The sequence below is a fragment of the Megascapheus bottae genome, chromosome 11 (assembly GCF_031878675.1).
Source record: "Megascapheus bottae isolate mThoBot1 chromosome 11, mThoBot2.hap1, whole genome shotgun sequence".
In the NCBI taxonomy this organism is placed as follows: Eukaryota; Metazoa; Chordata; class Mammalia; order Rodentia; family Geomyidae; genus Megascapheus; species Megascapheus bottae.
The window spans coordinates 52,610,782-52,634,831 of NC_143519.1; the positions used below are offsets into that span (position 1 = coordinate 52,610,782).

Here is a 24,050-nt window from a genome sequence, read left to right on the forward strand (position 1 = left end):
AGGCCTCACCTTATACAATGTCCATCAACTCCCACTAATGCCAAGGTAAGGATCAGGACTCTACACGTAGGCCTCTGGGGGACATTAGAGATTTAAACCACAGCAAGAGGGGAGACAAACTGAATTTTCCAAACCCAAATGCAAAACTTCAAACTAGATTCTTTTCAGACTGAACTCTAAGCCTGAACATAGCTGACACGAAAGTCAGAATTGTTTCCATCAGCACAAGTGGCTCAAAGGCCAGTTCAGCATCTCCACCCATCAGCCAAGTAGCAGAGGTCACCATGAATAAGCGATTTCAAGACCATCTTCTTGAAGTGTCCACAGCGCCCTTAGTGGACTCAACAGAGAACTTCAGGAAACGTGTCTTCAATCTTCCAGCGCAATGCTGCGGGAACTCAGAGCTCATACTGTGGGAAACCGACTTCTGCTAAAATTAACCTCTGCTTAAAATTGATGTCACTGCACATAATCACAACTGATTACAGTGTCAGAGGAATTCAGACTACACGAACTGGATTTAACTCTTCCCAGCTTGGAGGAATTAATATCTACATAAGAACAGCTGTCGCCCATGAATCCTGACTATCTACCAAAGATACATAAAATAGCACAGTCAATTTCCAACACTTGAATTCTCCAAGTGAAGCTTCATAATTATTTTAAGCTCCTTTTGCTTTGAAATCAGCTATACCTGCTCTATAAAATCATGTGGATCACTTAACAGGTGATCTGAGTACTTGTAGAAATTTTTAATTTGATATTTTAAGACACAAACTAATTCATCAGTACCAACATTTTTTAAATCCTAACTGAAAACTTCTGCGTCAGACTTTACAACCTAGATAATATGTAACTTCATAGTGTGGAAAACTTGTCTACTAAAAATGAGCTAGCTACCAAAACTTGTCTACCAAAATGTTAGAGCTATCATCAAAAAAAAAAAAAAAGCTTTTTAAAAAATAAGGGGCCGGGAGTTTGGCCTAGTGGTAGAGTGTTTGCCTAGCATGCATGAAGACCCGGGTTCAATTCCTCGGTACCACATACGTAGAAAAAAGCCAGAAGTGGTGCTGTGGCTCAAGTGGTAGAGCCCTAGCCTTGAGAAAATGCAGGGACAGTGCTCAGACCCTGAGCCCAAGCCCAGGACTGGCAAAAAAAAAAAAAAAATAAGGAAAAATACCACAGTTACCTACAGCTACAGAAAATTTTTTTTCTGGTTCAATGAATTGCTATCATATTTTCAGTTCTCTGCTTCTTGTTTAGAATTCTTTACTTTTTACACTTTCTATGTTCAACAATTGCTATACATAGCCAAGGTCAAATGTTAAAATAAAGTTTTGTCAATATTTTAGCATGTGATAGGAGACTGAGTCCAAGTTCTTTAAACCCTCATGTACACCAAATTATTTTTCTTTTCAAATTAAATTATTTTAAAAATCCAAAGGAAAAATTAAAGACCATTTTTGGTAGTTGATTCATAAATTCATACTATCGTTACCTTTTACTGAATTTCAATAAACTCCTTCACTAATCTGCAAAAAGAAGTGGCTATAATTCATTTGCAGAAATGTTTGGTTCTTCATGTTTTACAATTGGTGATGGGAATTCAACAATATAAAGAGACAGAGCTGGATGCTGGAAGCTCCCACTTAGAATCCTATCTACCTAAGAGGCTGAGATCTGTGAGAATATTGAAGGAGATAACACTGATCAAGATGCACCATAGTCAAAAACTGCTTTGTCAGATGGCAACTCCTTTTGTAAAACTATTTAAAGATGAGGGAAAGAAGAAGGGAGGGAAGGAGGGAAGGAAAAAAAGAAGGGAGAGAGGAGAGAGGGAAGGAGGGATGAGGAAAGGAAGGAAGGAAAGAAGGAAGGTGGGCAAACTAGGGCAGAGAAGTCCCTAAGACTTACCATCAATCAACCAGAGAAAAGCCAGTCTTGAGAGAGACCCTGAGCTCAGCACTAGTACCAGTATATGTATGTGTGTGTGTGTCTATATTCACACATATGTACATACACATATATACATACACACACATCCTCACATACAGAAGTCTAGGAGATTCTCCTCAAGTGGCTCAAGTGGCGGAGCGTTAGCATGCTCATTGCCTAGCATGCCCATCTCTGAGTTTAGTCCCTAATAATATCTAAGAATACATACACATAAACTCACACACAAGATACAAAGATGCAACTGATTAACTGATTGACCGTTACTAAGTTCTTCAAGATGGCAGCTATGACATCTGTTCTCATTTTAGTGTCTAAATCAATTTGCCTATACTGTAGTCCCACTTACCTGTAAAAAATGTATTCTAAAATACTCAGTACATGCCTGGAGTATCTGGTATCCATATATATATATATATATATATTACAATTTTTATACACACCTAAGATGAAGTGTAATTTAGCAATTGTGCAATGTAAGGGATTAGCAACAATAATTAATGATAAAATAGAATGATCATAATAATATCCTCTCTCTGTCTCTATGTCTATCTCTGTCTCTCTGTCTGTGTCTCTCCCCCTCCCCCCCCTCACCCCCTCTCCCCCTCCCCCTCCCCCTCCCCCCCCTCTCTCTCTCCCTCTCCCTCTCTTGCTCTTCCTCAAAATATGGAATTTTCCATTGAATAGAGTCAGACCATAACTGATCCCTGAAACAATGGGAAAGCAAAAGCACAGCTAAGGGAGAGTACTACATCTAAACTGAGTGGAATATGGAAAGCTCGTAAGAGTGAGATTGAGCACAGTAGCATGCTGGCAGTGATAGACTTTACCAAGTGGGTGGCTTATGTGAAATGTCTATAAGAGAATGGTATAACATCCCTCAGTTGCTCTTTTACTTCCTAAGCATGCTGCAATGTTGGCTACCCCTTAATATCAAAGAGCAGAGAAAATGAGGCTATGCCTATGTATTCTACCTGAAGAACACTCCAGCGCATCACTATTATATTTCAGAGGAAAGGGGAATCACTGGCAAGTGTCTCATCAATGATCTGCACAGGCTCAATCACCTGCTTAGGCCCTTGCTTTCTAAGGCATGCTGTTCTTTGTATTTCTAAGGAAGGATTCAGTAAGTAGATTTTGGTAACTGCAGAAAGCCAGATTTACTTTTCCATAAAAGGTGTCGAGAGCTATGCAGGGGTATCTCTATAGCAACTCTTGTATCTTTGGGGGTTATTTTAATCATTTAAAAATGGTCATACCCCAGATGACTCCAGGTATGGCTACTTGACAGGTGAGGGAAGATCCCACAGCCAAACCTCGCCATTATCTCTCGTGCGCCGAGGAAAAGATGCTGGACCTCTCAGGTCCTGCACATCCTTTCTGTTATGAAGAAAGGGTCATGGCTTAAACCCTTCACAAATGCCCTGTTTTGCTTTTGGACCCAGATAAATAATAATACATCACTAAAAGCAGGACACAGCAAGCATTTCCTTGAACTATGAGCTATGGCTGTCAAGAGCAGCCAGGAGCCTTGGTGTCATGGCGAAGAGTCACTCCAAACCCTAGAATGAGGAAGTAGGAAAGGTGTCATCAAGGCTTTTATGGAATCTCGGGTGTTTCTGAATAAGGAATGAGCTATGATCTTTAGAAAGGACTTGCTCACAAACTGGTTACCCAGGCGCCACCACAGGCCTTTTGGCTAATGGCAACATTTGCAAAATCTTTTCTAGTATGGTGCAGCACTTCCAAGCTGTTGCTTTCTTTATTTCAGCCTGGAATTTTCAGCCAAGTGCTGTGAGATGAACTCCTGGGTTGGAGCTTAATGTATACTCAAGAGGCAACAAGCAAAGGCACCATGTGGCAGTAGGAACGAGTGAAAACACCATGTGGTCTATGCCCTCCAGTGGCCACCTCCTCTGTGGAACAAGTTAAACAGCAGGCGCAAGCTTTCACCATTCCCATGTTAAAAACCCCAGCATGGACAGTTTCCAACAGGGGACCATCTGCAGTGCCTGAGGTAAATGCAAAAAGCTTTGAATATCGTCTCAACTACTCACCCAACACGTGGAAGTTAGTCACTTGTTAAACAGTTCATTGCTTCATTACAAGAAAATACCTTTAAATGTGGACATTAGATTCCCCATAGATCTTAGGGATCTGATGTATGGACTCAATTAAGCTATATATATACATACACATATATATGTATTTTATATATAAATGTATATTTACATAAGCAAATATATATGGCTATATCTATTTACACATGACTCCATAAAGCATAAATATTTATGGCTGTATATAAACATGTATAACTTAATTAAGCTCTAAAATAAATGAAGCGGGACAAATAATGTCAAGTCTAATGTCTTGTTGGCATCACACAGATCCCAGTGCCACCACTGGCAGAATAAGCTTCCATGCCAATGTTCCAGGCATCATTCTGCAGGACGGGGTGGAGGAAAATGGCTTTGTCTACAGAAGCTTACCAACTGCCGTCTTTGCCACGCTGTCGAAAAGAAGTCCTACTTAAAGTAACTGATTATGGGGCAGATGTCTCTTTTGAACTGAAACAATTCCAAATACTCCTATGGTCCACAAAGAAGCATTTTGTTGGGAAACTCAGGCAAAAAAAAGTGTTTGTTCTTTCCACTTTGTCATCTAATACCTCTGCAACTTAGCAATTCCTGCTATGAAGAGAACATGCCACAGTAGGAGATGCCATAGCAGCAAAAGGTGTGCTCAACAAAAACAGTGAAGTATCACAGTCAGCAGAATGGATGAAGAAAAAAAATACACACATACATATAACTGGTACTTGTATGTGTGTACAAATGCACACATTTCGGTATGTGAACCTTGTTTTTTCTGATATATGTATGTATACACACATATCAGAACACATTGAAATGATACTTCTTGAATAAATTATACTTGTGCTACAATTTGGATTTTCAAGGTTTTCCCCAAAGCATGTTTTCGTGATGATACCAGAACCTCACACTTACTAGACAGGTGCTCTACCACTTGAGCCATTCTACCAGCAAAAATGCATTCTGAAAGGCTTAGTCCCTAGGGTGATACTAACAGGAGGTGGTTGGATGGGGAAGAGGTAGGGCTTAATGAGAGGTGTTTAAGTCCCTGAGGGTGTATCCTTCAAGGGGACTGTGGGACCCTGGCCCCTTCCTCATTTTTCTTTCACTTCCTTCCATGAGATGAACAATTTTACTTGTCATGTGTTCCTGCCACATTATGCTGCCTTACCACAAGCCCAAAAGAATCATGGATCCTCAAAATTGTGAGCCAAAATAAACATCTTTCTGTGCATAAGTTTATTATCCCATGTGACAGTGACAGGGGAAGTCCCCGACAGCCCTTGGAAATTCTTCCACAGTACATTTCTATATGTTTGGCAGTCTTCTGTGCTACTGAGGTTACCAGCCCAACATCTGAAGTGATATCAGTTCCAAGTCCAGCTCCACCATTTCTGGTATCTTCCTCTGTGAAATTGGGATTATACCTTAGCTGTTATAAAGACTGAAGATGTTAATAGATGTAAAGCACTTAGAAGAATGTCTGATAGAGCTGTTGTTTTTATCATTATTACAGTTCAGAAGTTTTTCCCATGTACTGCTATACTCAATACCACAAGCATTCTATTAAACAGGAGTCATATGTTTATTGGTAAGTTTAATGAGGCACACTTATGTGCTTTAAAAAAATCAGAAATATTCCAAATGATCCAATATGTGACTCTAAATCTTTGGACATTAGCCCTGAGATTCTTTTCCATTATGCTGGATCATTTGCATGTAAAACAAAGAAAAATAAACTTTGTAAAACATTGATACTAGATGAATTCAGAAAGGGAGAAAACAACCAGAGATTATGTTATTTATAAGATAAAAATCTATGATAAGTTATAGTAAAGAAATATGATTTTTAGAGTTAGTATGTAACAATTTGGAATATTGAGAATTGTGAAGTGAGGAGAGGAGAAATCATGTATTCCTTTTCCTAAATTTTTTGCTCTCATCTAAGTATGCACTCTATCACTTGAATCACATCACAGTGGCAAATCTCCTTCATAAGCAAATTCAACATATAAAAATCCAAATCTACAGGATGGTTGAGTAACTCACTAGGACAGGAACCAGGAAAGGGCTCAAAGACTGAAGCTTGCCATTCACTGCTACAGTAATTCACAAGCCAGCAATGACTTTCTGCTCACAAATGTATTTGTAAGATTCTAGTCATGCCTCTTGGGTCTACTAGATTTCATATCTCATTCCTAGGATCCCTTGTCTACATGCAAGTTTTATGAGACAAGCAGAAGTGTGGTCCATTTAAATGAACACCTGGCATGGATTCCTTCTTTCACAATGAAGTTTATAAAGTCAGAACACTTAAACGGATCCCCGGGGGAGGGGGAAGTGAATCTTTCATAACTAACTCTCTTCCTGTCATTCGCATCTATTCTACTTCAGAACGTTTATCTGAACCCTCAGGAACTTATCATCTTTTTATGAGATCAATCTCTTCATTTGCAAGTACAGTTTTAATTTTTAAGATGAATCATACATACAAATCTTTAAAGTTTTCCCTTAAAATTAAAAGAAAAAGAGGCAACCAGTCGCTCATGCCTGTAATCCTGGTGATTCAGGAAGATGAGATCCAAAGGACCATGATTCAAGACCAGCCCAGGCAGAAAAGTCCAATCCATCTCTGAAATAATGGGCAAAAAGCAGAGCTAGAAAAATGGCTCAAGGGGTATAGTACTAGCCATAATCAAACAAGCAAGCAAGCACAAGTCCCCGAGTTCAAACCTCAGAACTGGCAAAAAAAAATTATAGTCATATTTAAAATTGTGTTTCAAGGAAAAGTGTTAAATGCTACCAATGATTATCTTAAATGAAAGATACTAACACTTAGATCATGCTGAGAATGTGATCTTCGTTGTCTTTTATTTCTCTCTGGTTCTGTCAAACCCTGTTAAAAGTCTATACAAGATGCTGGCAAGTAAGACTTCTGTTCTATTCCTCCACCCAGCTCACAGGAAAATATCCACTCATCCACATCAACAAACGTGCGTTCTCATTTTAATTCTGAAATTATGTTTAAATACAAGATGAATAATATTCTAGACCCTTAAACCCAGCCAGATGGCAATACAGCTTAGTTGGAGGTTTCTACACCCAGAAAACTTAAATACATCTCACCAGTCAATACTCCTGAGACATAGACTCTTGAAACTATGTATTATTTAGTCTAAAACATAGATTTGACTTTTCTCTACTGGTCACAGTTTACCTCAGCAACTCAGTGATGCATAAAGCTAGGAGATGGGAGGCTATGGCAGAGGAATGAAAAGCACCATCATGTTAAGCAAATAAAAGTGGAAGTCCTGAGTAATCACCTCATCTCCAAAAACAGCTTGTATTTCTTCTTTTGTTCCCATCATAAGTCCTGCATCCTAACCTTGGACTACCATGAAATTAACAAGCACACTGGGAAAATGCCCTACCCACCACATGGCCCTCCAGCTCCCTGTGTGGTTGGCAACCTACCAAACACCACCCTTACCTGTTTCCCATCCAAGGTGTACAGGCGTTTCACCACTCCCGAATCCAGCTTAATGGCGTCAGTTATGTCAGTGAGGACCTGCTCGAAGGAATGAGCGGTTTTCTTATTCAGCAGAATCCTCACAGCTTTCCGTGGCTTCACCCCACTTCGGATGATGGTGACCAGCTTGGGCCGAATGAAATCCTTATTCTCTCGCACTTCTGATGGGCTCCCTTTGGCCGTGGCCAGTGAAGACACTGCCCGGGAGGCTGAGGTGGTCTTCACGTTCACTGACCAGTTGGGGTTCACATTCTTGGTATACTCCAGTTTCTTGAAGGGCTCGATGGAGCCGCACACATAACTCTCTCCTGAAAAAAAGAGACAATGTTTTCAATTCACATGGTGCAAATTCTGTTCCTTTTTCTTCCTATATTCTCTTGCAGTTATTTTTCTTTTCTTTTTTTCCTAGCGGTATGATCTAGCTGCATGGTTTTGAAAACCATGCAAGATGCATCGAATGTATAAACTGATTTGGTGAATGGCAACCTTTTGTACAACTACTTAAAGATAATAAAAATATAATTTTTAAAAAACAATGGAAGTATGATTAATAATGAATCCAAAAAGAAAAATAGCTGACTTCTCATCTGGTTCTTTCAGCCACAGACTGACATCTTGGGAAGAAAACAGATCTTCATTTATTCATTTTCTGGTTGCTAATACAACATGCTTGAATTGGCCTCTGAAAGACATGAAATTAAATTTAAAATGGTAGGTATTCTTTGAGACTTAGACATCAACTACCTTTGCCACTTTAGATACTTTGAAAACAGAAAATGGATCCAAACACAGTTTCTTAAAATAGCTATGCAATTTACAACTTTGATGAAAGTGTAATACCAAATATTCTGCAAAGTCAGGTAAAATTCTGAAAGTAAGCAAAATAATCACCCTTTCCTTCTCTGTCATCTCCAGTGCAACATATAGTGAGCCACACAATTGTTGACAAGTGAAAGGTTTAGAGAATGCTCAACATCAAAATTTAACTACATAAAGTGACTTTAAAACAAATATCACTTCATGTTGGATGTATTGAAAATCTTGCAATAAAAATAGTCGTAAGTATGGTGAGATATGAACTATTCACACATACCAAGAGATCACAAATTGCAAAGTTACTAATCCTAAATACCGATTTCATCAAGTTAAAATCTTGAACTTGAAGGTCTTATATCATTTCTCTTTTCAGTTAATGAATCTTTATAAGCAAGAAGCAGTAGGTGAAATACTTAAAAAGCCTTCATTATTTCAGGTAAAATGGCCCAGACTTATTCCAGCACAGCCCATTTACTTTTATCTATGTCCTTGTCCTAGTTTTAAATTAATAATACAAGCATACAAGTCCAGAGAACCAAATACTAACATAAAAATGACTGAACCTGAGTTTAAAAACATAGAAACACTAGATATGTTATCCAGCATTCATTCTGCTAATTAAGAAAACATTTCACTCTAACATGTCTACTTATACATTGTACCATCCTAGATGTTATGCACTAGTACACATTAACCCATCTCCTTTCTCTCCACCTGGCAGATGACTATATTGTTCCCAGGAGATATGGGGGAAAGGAGAGAGGAGACATAGGGGAGGAGGAAGAGCAGGAAAAGGAAGGGGAGAAAGCAATAGAACAGTAGTGCTTTTGAAAGCTTAGAAGGATGCTATGAATATGTCACTAGGAAAAAAATTAATTAGAAATTCAGTCTCAAGGCCTCTGTTCCAGGCATGTGGCCTTGGACAAATCCTCAAAATTTCTGAAGGTTAGCTTAATCAACTGTCAAATTAAACCTCACTAGGTTTTTACAGGGGTAAAATCAGATAGTAAAGGAGTTGGGGATAGAGTACAATGGAAGAGCGCTTACTTAACACATACAAATCTCTGGGCACCCCCCCCCCACACTAAACAGTAGAGAACAAGGTGATCTCACATGTATACTTGTTATACAAGTAAAAATAGCCTGAAACAGCAGCACCCTTTTTGTACACCAAGTGTGAAAGAGAAATTGAAAACAAAATTACTTGATATCAGGATGAGGTCTTATGTTATAATGTACTAATTGTTTCTAAACATAGTTACCAGTTACCAGTAGCCATTATACTGGATCTATCCTAATGAAATGTCCCAAAAGTCTCTCCAAAATGGTCCATAATTTTCCAACAGCTTCTGTAAGTTTATATATTAAGGTAATAATTCAAAACATATAGTTGTTAAGAGTTCAACGCACTTTTTAAATTCAGAAGAAAATAATAAAACAGGGAGTCTTAAGAATACAATGATGTTGAAGCTATTTGTTAAAGAATATATTAGTTGGAAGAAAGAAATATGTTTACAGCTTCTTAGATAAACTGCACTGGAAAGTTCTAAAATATATTTTTATAAAAGGTTCTCCAAGACACTTGGTGAAGGTAACTCCTAGTTTCATTCCAATAATCATAGCAATCAGAAGAAAGGAGGCTTTGACTTGGGACAAAACTGTCAGGCTCCCTTGCTGGGATTACTTCATCAAAAGTCGTGTGCTATTCCAATAAAGAACAATGTGCTAAGAAGAAAGGGAAAGGAGAAGGCATTCAAGGTCACAGGGTCACACATCATAGTCACTTAGTCTACCATCCTAGTCAAGACTTCAGAAAATACCAAGAACAGTTATTTTATGCTTATACATTTCCATGTCATCATGCAAGTTTCTTTATATTAAACCACAATTTACAAAAGAGAAACGATTTGGGGCTAGGAGTGGTACAGTGCTTGTCTAGCATGCACAAATCCCTGGATTCAATTCCTCAGTACTACATACACAGAAGTGGTGCTGTAGCTCAAATGCTAGAGCACTAGCCTTGAGAATGTGCAAAGACAGTGCCCAGGACCCAAGTTCAAGCCCAGGATATGGAAACAAGAGCTTTATTTTGTGTGATTTTTGTTCTTAATGTACTATGTTATTTCTCCTCTCTTTTTTGCCCTTTGGTTAATCTCATATTCTTACTGTATTTGACTTTATTTCCTGGTATATTGTATATACATTTATTTGTTTATTTGAAATAGGAAAAGGAAGGGGGGAACAAGATGATTGGGAGGGGGGTGGTGGAGGGAAATGGGGACAAAAACCATGAGAAGGGGTATCAGTGTGTGAGAAGTAATGCACCTACTACCTGCGGAATGTAATTTTAACCCTTCTGTACATTACCCCAACAATGAAAATTTTTTAAAAAAATTTTAAAAAGAATATGCTAATTCCAATACAAAAAAAGAAAGAAAGAAAACTACTATTTTTGATCCATAATTGGTTAAGTCCATGGGCATGGGGACCTAGAGATAGTATGCTAACAGCAATACTTGTATTAACTAATATGATACTCTGAATTGGAAAAATAGCATATTATGGGCTTAGTCAAATATCTCTAAATATTCTATGTTTAATCTCAGGCTTGGTGACAAAGAGTCAGAATATCAATTATAGCCTTGTTCAGAGAATCATCTAAAGGTTTCATTCATGTCTTTACACAAGTTATATGCCATTCAAAATGATACACAAGACATAATTACTGCAACATATTTTCTCTTACACAAACTCTGCAATCCTTAAAGTCTTCTAGTATAACTTCTCCTGCAACAGTGAAGTGAAACTAAGTAATCTGGAGTAAAACTACATAATGTGGAGTAAAACTAAGCTATTCTCAACAACCTCAAACTTGCTTTTAAAGGTTTCCATTACTTGGACATGTCAAGTTACATGAGGATGGCAAGATTCCAAAAATCAAAAATAGGCTAAAAGAAAATTTCAGAAAATTTTATTTTGAGGTGGTACCAAAAAGTCCAGGACATAATGACTTGCTGGTTTAGAAATTCACTGTCAGATTTTGTCCTTGTTTATTCTGTTATTCTGAGACAGGATCCTCCTATGTCGCTCAGGCTGATTTTGAATGTGTTGGTACAAGTTACCTTTCCACCTCAATGGCAGGAACTACAGGTATGTGCCCAAATAACCAGTTTGTTTTAGTTTGTTCAAGTCAAAAAAAAAATCCCTGCCTAAACCAACCCTGCACTTGGAATTTAGGATTGTAGGAATCTAAGATACTCCAAGTGCCAAGAAATGCAAACGTTCCAAACTTGCTTTGGTGTTTACAAAGATCAAACCCCAATATTTGCTTTTATGGAAAGAAAGAGATGAGGGGAAGATAATGTAGTCATACTGTTCAATGCATATCCTATGAAACTAGGAAAATTGAGGGGAGAGCTTGAGTTGAGTGGGATGTGGGACCATGATAAAAGAAGTAGTATCAATCAAGATGCATTGTCCTTATAAACTGATTTGATGAATGGTAAAAATCTTTGTAAAGCTACTTAAGGAAATAAAAATGTAATTCAAAAAAACACAACGATTATTTGCTTAGTGTACTGTATACAGTTATTTCTTTTTTCTTTTGATTATCCTCCCTTTGGTTTACCCCCTGTTGTTACTGTTTTTGATTTCTGTACCCTTTTAATTGTATGTAAGTTTACCTGATTTGGGGATGGGAAGGGCAATAACAGAAATGGTGAGACAAAGGACAAAGGATGAACTAATCCAACAGTGATACACACAAGACACTTTATTGGAAATGAGTTTTACAACATGGGGGAAGGAGGAAAGTTGGGGGGAAAGGAAAATGGGAGAAAATGAGGCAACAGGTAACACTGATCAAAAAGAAATGTACGCTTTACCTTAGTTATATAACTGTAACCCTCTGTACATTATCTTCACAATTAAAAAAAATAGTTGCTGGGGGGCAGTAACTCACACCTGTAATCCTAGCTACTCAGGAGGCTGAGATTTGAGGATCACAGTTCAAAGCCAGCCTAGGTATTAAAAAGTCCTTGAGACTCTTATCTCCAGTTAATCACCAGAAAACTAGAAGTGGCGCTGTGTCTCAAGGAGTAGGGTGGTAGCTTTGAGCTGAAGAGCTCAGGGACAGCGCTCATGCCAGAGTTCAGATCTCACGACCACCACCAACAACAAAATAATACTTACAAAAAGGAAAGAAAATTAAATGAAAATTGTTTGAACCTGATTGATACCTCCTAAAGATGTCAACATGTAATTATTTCTTTCCTGAGAGATTTATTAAGAAGTTTGAGAGTGACATTGTATTCATAAGCATATCAGATTATTTCTAAGATGCTGAAGAATAAATGGTTTTGTGATCTTACTACTCTTATTTCCCAACTAGTTTGGATTGTACTTGTAAGCTAATGGCAATCAGCTATGCTTTTGGTTTTGTTTACAAAAAAATCCCCTATGAACTTTTAAAGGATTACATTTGCCATTACTTTTCAATAATAAGATGCCTCTTTTAAAATTTCCAGTGGTATGGTACTAGTTCACTGGGTGACTCAGTCTTTAGCTCTACACTTATCTTCCACAAAATGCCATACTGAGGGATCCTAGAAGTCTTTTTTGTTTGCTCATTTATCTGTCTTTGGGAGCAAAAAGGGAGGCGTAGAAAAGGTGAGACAAATGTTAAAAATGAACTATACAGGGGCCAGGCATTTGACCTAGTGGTAGAGTGCTTGCCTAGAATGCTCGAAGCCCTGGATTCAATTCTGAGTGTGTTACCGCATACACAGAAAAAGCTGGAAGTGGTGCTGTGGCTCAAGTGGTAGAGCACTAGCCTAGAGAAAGCTGAAAGACATTAGTAAGGCCCTGAGTTCAAGCCCCAGTACTGGCAAAAAATGAACTATATAACTTGTGGGTAAGGACGGGAGGAAAAAACCTGGGAGAGAGAGAAAGGAAAAAGGTGACATTATTCAAAAAGAAATGTATTCTATCTAACTTATATAACTGGAACCCCTCTGCATATCACCTTTATGATAATAAAAATGCATAAACAAAACAATATAAACTTTTTATTGAAAAAAACAGACAATATTTTCACTATTTTAAGTCCATGATCTATTAAAGATTCTGAATGTATATTGGTGCTTCTAAACTGAACTGAGTTTAATTACATGAAAGATTATAACATAAAATAATCATAAAGTACCTTCTGGACATTACATTTTATGACCAACTTAGATCTGTATAGTGACATTTCATAATATACCTGGAAGGCACCAGTTTTAAGGAGAAGGTTTTCATGGTGCTATTAAAAAGAAGAAAAAAGAATCCCCAGAGGCAGGCCTGGGTAGGTTCTTCCATGGAAGTCTTCCATAACATAATGGTAAAGATAAATAAACTCACAGAAAATAAATGTGAATGTTTTTGTCAGACCTGTGGGAGAATGTCAACTTCTTAACTCCAAAACAACAGAAAGACACGCAAATACACAACACACACAACTGAAAAGGTGAAAGCTGAACACTGGTTGCTTACACCTGCAATCCTAGCTATTCAGGAGGCTGCGACATGAAGACTGCAATTCTAAGCTAGCCCCAGCAGGAAAGTTTGAAAAACATTTTTTGTTGTTGTAGGGCTTGAACTCTGGGCCTAGACATTGTCCCTGAGCTCTTCAGTTCAAGGCCCTACCCCTTGAGCCACAGCACCACTTCTGGTTTTCTAGTGGTTAATTGGAGATAAGAGTTTCATGGTCTTTAGTGCCTGGGCTGGCTTTGAACTGAGATTCTCAGATCTCAGCTTCCTGAGTAGCTAGGATTGCAGGCATAAGCCACCGAGGCCGGCTTGCAAAACTCTTATCTCCAGTAAAATTCTCAGAAAAGTCCTAAGTGGCACTGTGCCTCAAGTGGTACAGCACTAACCTTGAGCACAAAGAGGCTCAGAGTTTAGCATACAGACCCTGGGAGCAAGCCCCAGGACTGTCAAAAAGAAAGAAATGAGGAAAGAAAGAAGGAAGGAAGGAAAGGAGGGAGGGAGAAAGGTAGGGAAGAAGAGAAGGAGGGAGAAGATGAGGAAGGAAAGATTGAGAGATGCATTTTGTTAAAGTTAAAACTGATATGTATGAAAAGTAGATGAGTTAAAATCAAACAGGGAAAATGATTATTATAATTAATTGAAATAATGTATGAAGCTTATCATAAATTCCAAATTTTGAGGTCCTGAAATATGAGACAAAGGTTAAAAGCAATCTAAAAGAATAAACAGAGCTAAGTAGCTATGGTTCATGCTTGTAATCCTAGCTACTCAGGCTCAAAGCCAGTCTGGAAAGGAAATCCCATGAAACTCATCTGTAATTATCAAGCAAAAAGGTAGAAGTTGAGCTGTGGCTCATGTGGTAAAGCACTAGCCTTGAGATAGAAAAGGCTAGGTGAGGGTGCTCACGCCCTGAGTTCAGACCCCAATCCAAGAACAACAACAACAATACAAACAGATGCCATAAACACAATGTATGTGGAGATTTAGCAATGAAATCACCCCTAGGGACCCTGAATTGATAAGGATTCCTATGAAATTAAGAAAATTGAGGGAAGGTTGGGTTGGGAGAGATGGGGGGAAATGATGAAAGAGGTGACCTTATTCAAGATGCATTGTATTTATTGAATGGCAACTCCTTTGTACAACTAAATGATAATGAAAATATAAGTAAAAAATGACAAACAGTACTTTGAACCATTCAAATATTTATATGTCCAACTCATAATCTCTCACTAGTAAAATTTTTCTCCTAAAGAAATGACAGAACCTCAAATAGCATAAGTACAAAAAGCATATGCAACTTTAACCTTGAAATCCCAAAATTAAAAGCAAACGCATAAAGCTAGGATCTGGTAATGGCTCCCACCGGTAATCCTAGTTACCCAGGAGGCTGAGATCTGAAGATCACAGTTCAAAGCCAGCCTTGACAAGAAAAATCCATGAGACTTATCCACCAAAAAGTCAGAAGTGGATTGTGTGGCTCAAGAGGTAGAGCACGAGTCTTGAGCAAAAATACTCAGGAACAACACCCAGACCCTGAGTTCAAATCATAGGACAGGCAATCCTCCCCCCCCCACACCAAAACAAGAAAGAAAGAAAGAAAAGAAAAATAACAACAACCAAAAAAAAAAACCCACAGATCTCCTAAATTCTAAACAAGACCTGGATTGGCCACTCTATAAAGTGAGAGAAACCTAAGTTAAGAGAATATATTCAAAAGGCTTAAAAAGTAAATGGTGTATGTGACCAGATACCAGAATATTGCAAGTGTCAATTGCTAAATAAGTGCCATAGCACTAATCTGGAAAAGAAAGGTATTATTCCCCCTTCCCTCTGGGCTGTTGAAGAGGAAGAAATGTCATTCACAGTGGCCTTGGAAATGAGGGTAAGATTTCTATGAGAAAAAAAATTGAGAAAGGTATTTCAAATAAATAACACCATAGTCTACATTGCTGACCATCTGCAAGATGTTTATATCTTCATAAAATGACTCCCTAGACAACAAACTAATAAAACTGCAATCTATAATTAACATACTCATAGGCTTTATGAGTGATCAGCCTTGTGGGTTGACAGACACTGGCTCTAGTTAGAAGGAAGAGCTCAAGGGAGGAAGTGGGCGATAGAATGCAACACACCATAGAGAAAGACTGAGAGAGAAGACCGAAGTGAAAATTTCACATCTACTCCAGACAGAGGGTGTGAATTCTATGAGCACTCAGCAGATCCACTGAATCAAGAAGAATTGGTGGTGACTGGATATGGAATCCCAAAGGAATGTGAGCTAGCCAGGACCCTGAAACTCCTCTTTTAGTCTACTTCCCACACATTATGGTAGGTAAAATAAGGAAAGGGAATACATTTGTATGCATAGAAAGGAAGGAGATAGTTTTGGCTGTGTACATACTAAATTTGAAGTATATAAGAGACAAGCAGTTGGAAATTTCCAACAAGCATTAAAAAATCACATTCAGGATTTCAAAAAGTGACATGCATGGCTACTGTGGCTGCAGGAATTGAAGAAAAGACTGAAGGAAGCAAACGTCTGCCATCGCTGGGGAAAACTGAAATCCAGAAGATCAATATTTAAACAAAATCAGACTCAAGAATGGTCAATGCAGGGATGGGAATCCATCATGTAATCCTTTGAACTATCAGCAGTTTAGCACAATGAATATCAGGAAGCAGAAAAAAAAAAACCTCTTGGCTGACATGGAGGCTTAAAAAGAGGGAAGGCAAGTGAATGGAAATAGAAATGGTGGACGAATAAAGTCATAAGTGTACACACATGAAATGGACTAGAACATGGTTGGGGATTGCATAGAAAGAAAGGAGAGAAAGATGGAAGGGTGACATGGATGGAGATGCATTGTACATATGATTAGACATGTTAAATTTAAATCCCTTTGTACAACTATTTGAAGATAATAATAATGATGACAAGAAAAATAAAGAGGGCTGGAAGGAGAGGTGGAGGTAGGGTGAAGGCAAGAAAGAAAAAGAGAAGCGATAAGGTAGATAGGAAAAGGTAAAGGAATAGGGAGAGAAAGACTGAAAGAAACAGAGACAGAGAGAAGCTACTGAAGAAAAATGAGGTCCCGAGCAAACAATGTAAGTGGTAGTGAATGTATTGAACTATGAGAAATCCAGAGATCAGCATCCAATGCCAAGAAAATTATGCCTACAAGACCACCGCACTGGTCAGCAGGACGTCACACGTGGTAGTGACCATTGCAGTTAAGTAGTGATGCCCAGTTGCTGTCATGTATTCATTTAAGCACTCATTCTCTTTCCTCTTTATCCCAGGAGTATTTGTTGAGCCATTAAAGCTACTATGAACTTCAATGCCACTGACTTCCAAAGACGTAGATATAAAATAAATGAGTATATGATAGTGCAATGATGATAATGGAAGGTTGAAGTGTGATTAAAATTTAAAGCCAGTAGAGGCAGCAAATGTAGACATTTCTAATCATGGAAGAGCTTCAGGTCTGAAGATCAGTAAGATAAAGGCAACAATATGTGTAGACTGTTGGTAGTTGGTGTATCTACCAGCTGAGAGGTGTGAGCGTATGAAAGATATTGGCAGAAAGCATCATTTATGACTGCCAATGTCAGGCATGTAGTATATTGGTCATGTTCTAACCTGTGATTTTACCTGCAATCCTTACCACAACCTTGTAAGCAAAGTCTTAGCATGACTCCTGTCCTGTAGCATGCTGACGGAGGCACAGTGAGGCAGATAACCTGCTCTACGTCTTAGTATTAGGAAAGATGGAGGCAAAACTTAAACACAGATGGTTTAGTTCCAGAGCCTGTGATCTTAACTGTGATGCTACACATATTCTGAGGAGGGATTCCTTCTTACACTGGGATAGGAGTGAAGGGGGGGAAGCCTGGGAAAGAAAAGGAATGAAAAGGAAAGACAGCAGCTGAGTTGCAGTGCCGAGTACAACAATGGGGGATAGAAGATATGGGCAGCCAGAAGGAGAGAAGAGGAATGGAATGCTGAGAGAGGCACATAATGATCATAAGTCACATTCTACATGCAGAATGGACAGTTATTAAGCCAAACAGTGGCTCGAAGTGATCTGACTATGGCCAGGACTATACAGGTAGGATGTCCAGTTTGAAGGCTACAATATGAGATATGAGCATTTTCTAAAGGAGCTGAGATAAACCCAGTGCACAGTATGAGGAATCAAAAGCATGGCTGAGTACAAAGATGATATAAGGAAAAGAAAGACTTAACTATTCTTAGCTTAAGACTCTACTAGAATAGTACAAGAAATAGATAAGTGTTAAGTAGCCAGAAAAAAAAGATGATACATACTCTATTTTTAACTTTTTTTGCATTACTCACATTTTTGTACTGTAGAAAGGACATTGCTCTTTCTGTCCAAAAAATGAGCAATATTTTTGCTCAGAAACAGTAAGGGCCTGAAGACTGAAATAATGGTGATGGAGAAGAAAGAACAAAAATGAAGAATTAGAATTCTCAGGATTTGGTGACAACATGGATTTGGAAGATTCAGAGAGAAGCACCAGGCATGGAGGTGGTGGTGGTGGTGGGGTGTGTGTGTGTGTGTGTGTGTAATTCTAGCTACTTGGAAGGCAAAGATAACCAGATCCCAGCTTAAAGACATATTGAACAAAGGTTTGCAAAACCCTATCTTTAAAAAGAAGCCAGACATATATAGTTCATACTTCTCTTTACTTTTTTTCCTTTTTGTGGGTAATGGTGCTTGAACAAGGCCTGGTCGCTGTCCTTGTGCTCTTCAGCTCAAGACTACCTCCCTTCCCTTGAGCCAAGCCTCACTTCCTGTTTTTCTAGAGGTTAACTGGAGATAAGAGTCTTAGGTCCTTTTGTGCCCCAGCTGGCTTTTAACCTTGATCCTCAGATCTCAGCCTCCTGAGTAGCTAGGATTACAGGCGTGAGCCACAGCACCCAGCTTAGTTCATACTTTTCTTATCACCTATTCAGGGGGAAAAAAAAAATAGAAAGATCAAGGTCCATCGCCAACCTAGGCCAAGATCCTACCTGAAAAATAAACTAAAAGCAAAAGAACTGAGAGTGTGCCTCAAGTGGTAAAACGTGTCTAGCAAGCATGGAACTATGAAATTAGTCCCCAATATTACAAAAACAAAAAAAAAGAAAGCAACAAAAGAAAACAAAGACAAAAAGTTAAGAATGGTGTTAACATGTATATTCAGGCTGCCATATGAGAATACTATACACTGAATAGCTTATAAAACCCCATTCATTTATTTCTTACAGCTGTAGAGGCTGGACAAAGACCCAATGTTCTGGGAGATGCATCATCTACTGAGAACCCACTTCCTTCAAAATAGCACCCTTCCCCTCAGGATGGAACAGGTTATCAGTTTTCCTGAGTCTTTGTGAGAAAGTTATCCATCATTGTATTTTGACTCCAAGAAATGACCTGAATATCTAATGCCCCTTCTCCGAACCTCAGCCCATTGATACTTAGGTTCCAACACAGGAATTGGAGGTGAAAGCATTCACAGACATTAGAACCTTAGCAAGTTGTGACCCTAGCTAATAAGAACGAGAACAAGGGAGGAAGAACAAATCTAGACAGTGGCAAAGAATGAGCTGAAGTGCTTCATGTTGAATTTGAAAGGACAAAGGTTGTCCCACTTGAAGATATCCAGGTGGCTGCAATGCAGAAAACAGGTCTGATTTGAGAGTAACAGGTCTTCAAACATCATGGTTATAGAAGATACCTCACTATTAAACTTCTGAAAGTTATGTAGGAACTTCTGTCTGACAACTTTATAGATCCAAATTAATTTCAAAATACATTGGAGAACTGAAGCAAATAGCCTGGGGACAACCAAAGTTGAAGTGAATCCCACTTCATATATTATACCAATATAACTTGATTTAAAAAGATAATGAAGGGCTTGGAACATAGCCTAGTGGTAGAGTGCTCACTCACCTAGCATTTGCAAAGCCCTGGGTTCAATTCCTCAGAACCATATACAGAGAAAAGGCCAGAAATGGCTCTGTGGCTTAAGTGGCAGAGGGTTAGCCTTGAGCAAAAGTGTCCAATGACAGTGCCCAAGCACCAGGACTAGCAAAAAAAAATGTAATGAAGCTGGGCACCAATGGCTCATACCTGTCCTCCTATCCACTCAGGAGGCTGAGGCAGGTATTAGAGGCCAACCTAGGCAGAAAAAAATCCACTGCACTCTGTCTCCAAAATAACCAGCAAAAACTGGGTGCTGGTGGCTCACGCCTATAATTCCAGCTCCTCAGGAGGCTGAAATATAAGCATCATGATTCGAAGCTAGTCTAGGCAGACACATCTCCAAGAACCTTATCTCTAGTTAACTGCTCAAAAACCAAAAGTGAAGTTGTGGCTCAAAGTATATAGTGTTAACCTCATGCAAAAGATCTCAGAGACAGCTGAGTTCAAACCCTTCAACTGATGAAAAATAAAAAATAAGCAGAAAAAAGTAGGGATGGTAGAAAATGACCAGAAAACCTATGGGGAAAGAATATATAAAAATATATGTATAAATGTCTTTTATGTATATGGAAAGGTAAAACAATACCAAGACCTCCGACTGCCCTTTCTTAGTTTAAATGGAAACAAATCTAGCATATCACAATGTTGAGAAATATGCCAGTCTCCATACACCAGTGGTCAGAGTTCAGCTTGAAAACCTTTACAGACAGCAATTGTTTAATATTCTGAAAAGGTCAACACTTGTACCGCTCTTACTATTGCATTTCTAGAAATTATCTTAGATATTCACACACATGAGTAGAAAGTTTATATCTAAGGAAATTCATTGCAAAATTATTTATAATAACAAAGGATTGGACACATGTTAAATGTCTACTATCAATAGAAGACTGGTTAAATAAAGCAACATGCATTTGAATAAAGTAATATGAGAAGTCAGTAAAAAAAACTTTATAAAGAAACAATAGCCACAATTCTTGATGCACTGATATGGAAAGTTCTCAAGCACTAGAAATTACCTTCTGAGTATATTATATGCATATCTTTATCACACATTATATTACTGAGAGAACACTTTTTAAAAACCCAGTAAACTGGTTGCTGTTACAGAATTTTGAGAATAAGATGCTATATATGTATTTGAAAATCATTTCTTAGCAATTCATTACAGTCAGGTGCCAATGGCTCATGCCTCTAATCTGCCTAAGAAGAAAAGTCCTTGAGGCACTAATTTCCAATTAACCAGCAAAAAGCTGGAAGTGAAGCTGTAGCTCCAGCAGTAGAGTACCAGCCTTGAACAAAAAAGCTAAAGTATAGCACCCAAGCCCAATACTGGCACACATCTCACGCACACACACACACACACACACACACACATGCACACACACACACACACAATCAGTACATCAAGGGGAGACCAGGAGAAAGACAGTCCAAGAAAGAAAATGAGCAAGGGGTATTTCACAAGGGGTAGTTTACATCTATGATCCTGAGATCTGAGGTTGCAAGCCTCTTTATTACTGATTCACCAGTGAAAACTGGAAATGGAGTTGTGGTTCAAGTCATAGTACAATGAAGGGCCAAGCAAAAACTTGAGGCCATGAGTTCAAGTTCCAGCATTGACACAAAAACAAAAAAGCGAAAATGGAGGGAGGCCCATCCGGAAAAGAGGAACACCATTGAGAGAACTGGTTGGCCCTCTCACACTTACTTTCACAAAAGAAGTTAGAAGAAGAAAAGGAAATCAACCAAAACTCAGTCTATGTTTAGGATGTAGATAACATCTGTCTCCTGAGCGTTCACTTGAATACTCTCAATACGTACAGGCCTACCACGGAGCAATGAGAGTCAGACTCCAGGAGAGTCATAGCAGAAATCGGTCTGCACTTCAACTTTCCTTGGTAAACAGCATGAATTTTTTAACATATTAAATCCATTTCATGCAGTGCTAATGCCTGTAATCCTAGTGGTTCAGGCGAATGAGATCTGAGGATTGTAAATCAAAGCCAGCCAAGGCAGGAAAGTAAATGAGATTCTTATCTTCAATTAACCATTGACAAGCTATAAGTGGAACTGTGGTAAAATGGTAGATCACCAACCTTGAGTAAAAAAGCTGAGCAAATGTGCCCAGGACAAAGAAAAACATCAGCTGGGTGTGGTGCTCATGCTTCTAATCCTAGCTACTCAGGACGCTGAGATCTGAGGATCAAGGTTCAAAGCCAGCCAGGGCACAAAAGGACCTGAGATTCTTATCTCCAATTAACCTCTAGAAAATGGGAAGTGGGGCTTGGTTCCAGGGTAGGGACGTAGCCTTGAGCTGAAGAGCTCAGGGAAAGAGTGCAAGCTGAGTTCAAGCCCCAAGAAAAACATCAAAAATACAATATGTAATTCCAAAAATAAACACTGGAGAATGCCATCTTTGATACACTTAGCATATGTGGGTATATATATGTGTATATATATACATACACACATACACACATATATGCATATTTATATATACCAATATACAGATATACACATGGTACACAAGCATATTATATAATATATTATATATATATTAATATATTGTGTTTAATATGCTAAATCGTGTTTAATATGCTAAATGTTATATAATATATGACATATGTATTACACTTAACATATATATATACATATGTACCCCTCCATTATATAACTAGGGCTCACAGCCAACTCCATCAACCACTCTTCTGCATAATAATCAGTGGATAATAATAACACAGTCAAAGTGACCATAAAATGGTTATAAATACACTCACATATGTCATTGTAACTCAGAAGTTTCAGCCTGAGATCAAGTGAGAAAGAACAAATTTAAAAACATTTGCCACTGCATCCACCAAAAGGATTTAATTTAAAATTCAAACCTCATCAGGGTATTGGGAGGGAAAAATGAAAAGCTAATAACAGGCATCGAGGTTTACATAAAGTGAGAGGTGGGGGCCTAATGAAGAAGAGAAAGCAGTGGTATGTATTTTAACAGACTAAGCAGAAATGTACCAGACAAAGAAGCAAATCTAAATGAATTTCTAGCTATTTAAAACTCTCAGTGCAGCTGTGTGGTAATTATCCATGTTATGAATTAAGCATTAAAAAATGTTTAAATTTAAAATTTAAAAAAACAAATGTCACAATATGTGAATTCATACTTTATCTTGATGTTATCATTCATTCAACTAGAAAAAAAAGTATTTTTTCTAGGAAAGTAGTTTGAAAATATTAAAATATTCAGCCTGAATTTGATTTAAAAGGAATGCAATGGACAAATAGTATTTGAGGGCCACATGAAATGATAAAGGTGTTTCTGGAAATGATTTTCATTCCTGGAATTAAGCCAAAGATAAAAGTGTTTTCCAAAAGCAGTGAACAGAATAGTAGTGGAGACAACTTTTATTTGTAGTTAACTTTCCACTAAAATGCCTGCTAATCCACAGTACATAAAAAAATAACCCACTGTACTAACATGAACCCAGGCGTGGCTTTTATAGAAATTACAGCACACAGGATGAGCAGCAGTTGTCAGATCAGCTCTGACACACACTTTCCAGGGTTCAAGTCCTAACCCACCATTTCCTGCTATGAGATCCATACAGATCCCTGGCACACTGCATTTGCTCTTAGCACAGGATGACAATGGCAACTGCCCCTTGAGAGAGCTCTACACACATGTGCATCTGACTAAGGGACTGACTAAAGCTTTACACATGCTCAGTAGCTCTGGGCCATATTTACTATCTTCTGACAATACAGCAATGCACACAAAGTCTAATAGGATAGTATCGATAGGAAAGGACAGGGGTGAAGAGGAGAAATCAGATCCAGAAATAGGTGCACACAACTATAGCTAAGCTAATTGTCAACAAGAACACCAGAAACACATGTTGAAGGAAAGTCTCTATAACAAATGGTGTTGGGGAGACTGAATATCCACCACATCTAGATCCCTATCTTTCACCCTGTACAAAAAAATAATAATAATTCAAAATGCATCAAAGATCAAAATTACTATTTGATCCTGCTTTCATTCCTGGGCATATATCCAGAGAAATCAAAGTCAGACACTCATGCTCAGAGCAGCACTATTCACAATAGCCAAACTATAGAATCAGCCAA

The 24,050-nt window shown here is 38.3% G+C and overlaps 1 protein-coding gene across 4 annotated transcripts in view; it reads right to left on the reverse strand.

The window, feature by feature from the left end:
• Positions 1-24,050, reverse strand: part of Dclk1 (doublecortin like kinase 1) — a 330,559-nt gene that overhangs the window by 298,035 nt on the left and 8,474 nt on the right. For all 4 annotated transcript variants that reach the window (XM_090342259.1, XM_090342260.1, XM_090342261.1 and 1 more), the window contains exon 3: positions 7,537-7,883. In XM_090342259.1, the coding sequence (XP_090198385.1) occupies positions 7,537-7,883 (347 nt within the window). The remainder of the gene's footprint in view (positions 1-7,536; positions 7,884-24,050) is intronic.